General features: G+C 43.8%; 1 protein-coding gene across 1 annotated transcript; it reads right to left on the bottom strand.

The window, feature by feature from the left end:
- Nucleotides 1-462: 462 nt before the first annotated feature.
- Nucleotides 463-4,743, bottom strand: LOC142789994 (uncharacterized). The gene is made up of 4 exons (XM_075885020.1): nt 4,512-4,743; nt 4,312-4,437; nt 2,755-2,861; nt 463-577 (listed from the first exon to the last, which is right to left on the bottom strand). The coding sequence occupies exons 1-3, from the start codon at nt 4,667-4,669 to the stop codon at nt 2,771-2,773; spliced, it is 375 nt and encodes a 124-aa protein (XP_075741135.1). The 5' UTR covers nt 4,670-4,743; the 3' UTR covers nt 463-577; nt 2,755-2,770.
- Nucleotides 4,744-5,069: the final 326 nt, after the last annotated feature.

Here is a 5,069-nt window from a genome sequence, read left to right as displayed (position 1 = left end):
TCGTATGCAGCATGTGTTCAAGAAACATAATGACAGCAGGCACAGTTTCATTAGACACATCGTTTGCACAGCCATTTAGGATTGACTGTATAAATTTCATTCACATAGCCAGTGAGATATTGTTACCGGGTTAGAGACTTTTGTACGAAATGCGTTTACAGGGGAAACCCACAGGCAAGATTCACAATGGCTGATTAACACCCTCGCGTGCTTATCAGCTGCTTGAGTTCTTCCTCTACCTTTACTTCATCTCCGTGATAATATCTCTTGTTCTTATTTAGATGCGCAACCTACATAGCATTTTATTAACATAATAGGCACATTAAACTTCTGTATACACACCTTCCATACAGCAGTGCTCAATCAAGAGGTAACGCAAATGTAAAATAAACCTCGTGTTGAGTGAAATCATAATGGCATTTTAACTCCCGAAGAATGCCTAAAACTGTTCATGTACTAGTGGCATCATCAAATACATGAAGAGAAGTTTTCATCACTGCCGATCACCCCCTCGGCCAAGCCATGCAGCGGAACCGGAACGTACCCCTGATACGGCTGAGGAGACTGGTGTCGACACCTGCAGCAAGGAGTAAAACCTTTATGAATCCACCTAAGTAATGACAAATGAAGGGCATGCATAGATAGCCAATCTATTAAATCTTAAAAACATGTTTTGTAACGTTCTTCATGTTCTAGCACATTTGGAGAATGTGCCTAATGTTTTCACACCAGATTCTGCTGCATGCAATTGTAACACTTTATAAGTTGTATAATAATACTGCCTCCTCCTGCAGTGATGCTTCAGCAACCACCTCAAGAGAGTAGCCACCATCAAAACGGTGTGTATACGAAAAAATAATTTTAGGTACTCCTGGCAAGAGATCACAATCACAACTTTTCGAAAAAAGATCTCTTTCTGTACACTTAAGCAATGTGTATAATTCACTGCAGGTCACGCTCGTCAAGACGACAATGGACCTGCGAGGGCGCTAGGTGAGATATACCGCTAACTCTTAGAGGATAAACTTGCAGATTTTTTTCTAACAATCCTGCGCATGCTACAAAATACAAAACTTTATAAGGTTAACGCTCGGTCAAGTTGGTACACAGACATAGTAACAAAAAAGAGTGTGAGAATGACAAGGTAGAAACAGAAGAAACAAGATAGAGCACTGACTTTAAACTGATGTTTTTATTGTGGGCGCATTTATACTAAGGCAGACAGAACCCATGTAACTACCGTAATATTTAGGCGTTAATATCAGAACATCAGCACCCTGTCCCAAAACACGAGTGTCCGTTTCAAAGATCAAAAGCCCATTTATTTCTCACAGAGAGGTAGACGCCCTATTGACACATTTATCTTTTAAGTGTGCTATTTAATTTGCTTCAGTTCCTCTATATTTTTTTCTTTCTTAGTGCCGAAAAGCACAAACATCAGTTGAAAGTCAGTGCTCTGTCTTGTTTCTTCTGTTTCTACCTTGTCGTTCTCACAGTTTTTTTTGCTAAATGGTGCTTCACAAAGTAACAATGCAACCTTAAAGCATTCATATGCATGAATCGCAGATCAAACTTGCTTTGCAGCAATGCAGGAGAGGGCACAAGCCATGAAGCTGTGGCGCAAGCGTGCATGGAGCACCTTGAACACATCAGAGCGAACAAGGGGGTCATCAAAAAAGATAACATTGGTTTCTTCGCTCTACGTACCGATGCACGCCTCAGAGAGCTACCAGTGCACATTGCACAAGATGTAATGCATGCAGTAGAACTTATGCTGTATGAAGCAGAGGCAAAATTGCATCAGAGCAGTGAAGTAAATTGAAGTGTTTATATATTGTCAATGACAGCCATCTTTTTTTTATCTTGTGTTCACTTTTCTGGTCTCAACTTAAAGGGGTCATGACTGGTCACTCAACAATTGACGGTTGTCAGCAAAAAACAAAACTACAGAGTAAAATGTGCTAGTACACGTGTGAAAAGGGGCCTTAAGAGATCATTTTAATCAAAAATATGCCGTAGAAGTGCTCGGCTCTTAAAACTAAACCTACCACAAGTGACCGCCATTTTGTCATGGCATGCGAGACGTCACAAGCCGAAGGAGCAGTGGCAGATGGTATACGCATTGCACATTCACAGGACCCATTTTGGCATCCGAAATTATTTGCTGCAAGTACCAGCGCTACATTGCTGACACAGTAGCCATGTTTCGACCCCTGGAAGTCATTTAGGTTTAGTGAAGAGTTCAACAATGCGAAAAAATTTGATTGCAAGCGCAGTTGACGACGGAACACGACCGTCTGCCAGATTGCACACTGTGCAGCAGCTTGTCGAGCAAGCGGTTCGTGATGTCATGGATAGTGAGTGCATCAGTATTGCCCAACTGTCAGGCGACTAGCTCGTTTATAAAAATATGCGATTAAAAATTAGCAGCTTGACCAAATCGCTCGAATTTTGCCAGCTTGTATGTGAACATACAAGAATCAGCTCATACAACACACATTATGGTTGAAAATTGGGTGTCATGACCCCTTTAGGGCAACTTATTTCTGAGATAATTATAGTGATAACCGTGCAATAACTCAAATATTTTAACATGAATTATTTATTTTTGTGTTTTCATGATTATATTTGGACATGACAGTTTTCCCTGTAATGTATCTGTTGTGTCACTGGTGATTTTTCTCTTGTTTGTTTAGCTTAAGAAGATGCTATGTACATAAGTTCAGTAAGCAATAAAATGCATTTACAACCCACCTTCACCTTGTACGCCTCAAGTGCTGTTCACCACTTTGTCCTGCCAAGGCACCTGACTGTCTGTGACGAAGTAGTGCGCCAATTTATCTCGCACTTCCTTGGCATACCTAAAACGCATAAGTGCCATGTGAAATTTCTGTCGGCACAGCCATGATGGAAGACACACACTGTAAAAGGAGCATGCTGAGCTTGAAAATCTCACGCATAGTTGCATTTCAGTGTCGTAGTCATGACGCTACATTGTCAAAGTGTTCCTCATTTTTATGTATTAATGAGTGCTACCTCTGCTGTCTATTTTCTACGGCATCATCACAGCTTCTGATAGAATGCATATTTATTGACTAACTTTAGAAATTTCGATATGTCAAGTTCCATGACAGCCAAGGTCAGCAACTGCTCGCATTTGGACAAAACCATTGTACACTTTTGAGAGAACAATTGCGCTGTACAGTTAAACCTAATTAGGGCTGGTGCACACCGGCAACTAGGAGCGGTCGCGCGACCATTTGCGACTGGTCGCGAACGGTCGCACTGCTTGTGCACTCCGCAAGCTGTCGTATATGCAGTGAATATTTCTGTGCCTACACATTTTGGCGAATCATAAGCATGCATCAACCTTTTCATGGAAGAGCGTACGTGCTCATATCGCTCAGGTTGAAGAAGGGCAACCTAAATGTACCTGTAGCAATTTGCTTAGCATGGATTTCTGAAAAGGTGTAAATTCAAGGAGAACCTATTTCGCAAAACGTACATCACTCAAGTCTATTGTTTAAATTGCTTTCACACAATGTGCTACCGTCCACAATACGTTTTGCCACTGCGCTACTGTCCACAGTGTATTGGGTCACTGTCAATTTAACAGAACATACGTAAAATTGTAGCAAGGTGCAGGGGTTAAACGCTGCTCATGTTTGAGAAATTTCGCATGTGTACTTGTGCAAACACACACCGTCGTGCATGCAGATACCTAAAGGGTGGTTGGTTGAACCTCCTCCCTCCTCGATGCTGAAAAATATTTTTGGCATGACTACTCTTTGAGTGCCTTGAACAGCACATCAATTTGTCCTAACAATTTGTGCATAATTGTACTCGTAAAGCTGAGGATTGTGTTTCACTTATTTTATAACATCATAATTGCGCTCTATATAGTACCTGTGCATCAGGATAACAGAAAATGGGAACTGACACGTCCACAATGTAATGTCATTGTGTAGCGCAGAATCCCATTTTCTGTGACTTTACAAGAGGAAACCACGTACTGATTACGCAATAAGCCACAACAGATGGTTTTGAAATATTCACCACCTGAGATTCTTAACGTACGTGCGCAACAAACGCGCCAACTTAAGTGAATTTCGCCTCCACCTAAAGGCGATCGATGCGGCCGTAATCAAACCCCTCATTTACGCCTAAACTGCCGACCGCAGTAACGACTGCACCATCGAGCCCGCATACGTCATAAATGCAATTCGTTCTATCCGCCGAAGCGAAACTTCCTTACAAGCGAAGCGCAGCCACAAGCCACAGCATATTAATCTTCAAACCACACGCTCTTACCTAATGGTCATGGCCAGGCAGTCGTGCGCCGAAATTGTAGGCCGGTGGTTTGTGTCCTGCTTGGATATTGCGGGGCGCAGCAGTTCGAGCAAAGTGTCGAACGTTCGTGGCGGCATCCGCATGAAGCTAACCACCAAAAAAAGAATGAGATAACATGTTATGCACTATCTTATAAGCACGTAAAACAACCATAAACTTACTCTCGGAAATACTCCTCGTCGTGCGAGCGCAAGTCGGGAAGCAGACGCCCTGTGTGGCCAGCCACTTCTCGCGAGCGAAGGGACGGTCTCACCCACCACCGCCTTGCTTGCTTTGAACGTTTTCGTGCTGCCAGCGCTGACACGTTGGCTGAGCACATCAGCACCGCCACAACCTCTTCTTCATCACTCGACTCGAAGTCTATGATGCTGCCGGGAGAACGCTACGCAAACACAGCCGTCGAAAACAAACGCATCGCGCTCAGCGGGCTCCGTATCTGATCAGCTTATCGTCGCCGGTCGCCCAAGTTCTCGTTGATAACGAGATCTGTACGTGACTCTCCGGATTTGCGACTTCCGGTCGCTCGCATGAAGCCTTGCCGGTGTGAACGTCGCTCGCAGTCTGGTCGCCAGTCGCAAATGGTCGCGCGACCGCGGCTAGTCGCCGGTGTGCACCAACCTTAAGGCTGACCTGGAGTCGCAAAAGATGGCCCATTGGTTAGGTTGCTGCCGAAGAATGTACTTTACTGCACCTTGAAGTGCGGCGAGCTCGGCTGCTGT

The sequence above is a fragment of the Rhipicephalus microplus genome, unplaced genomic scaffold, assembly GCF_043290135.1.
Source record: "Rhipicephalus microplus isolate Deutch F79 unplaced genomic scaffold, USDA_Rmic scaffold_63, whole genome shotgun sequence".
NCBI lineage: Eukaryota > Metazoa > Arthropoda > Arachnida > Ixodida > Ixodidae > Rhipicephalus > Rhipicephalus microplus.
Note: the sequence above shows the minus strand (reverse complement) of the source record. Positions and strands in the feature narration are given on the sequence as shown.

What these genes read in the sequence shown, in the direction of transcription:
- LOC142789994 (XM_075885020.1), bottom strand. Translation starts at nt 4,669, where the DNA reads ATGTGCTCAGCCAACGTGTCAGCGCTGGCAGCACGAAAACGTTCAAAG. An exon ending in GACGAGGAGTATTTCCGAGA is followed by an intron (nt 4,438 to 4,511) that starts GTAAGTTTATGG and finishes TTTGGTGGTTAG; the next exon opens with CTTCATGCGGATGCCGCCAC. An exon ending in TGCCTGGCCATGACCATTAG is followed by an intron (nt 2,862 to 4,311) that starts GTAAGAGCGTGT and finishes TATGCGTTTTAG; the next exon opens with GTATGCCAAGGAAGTGCGAG.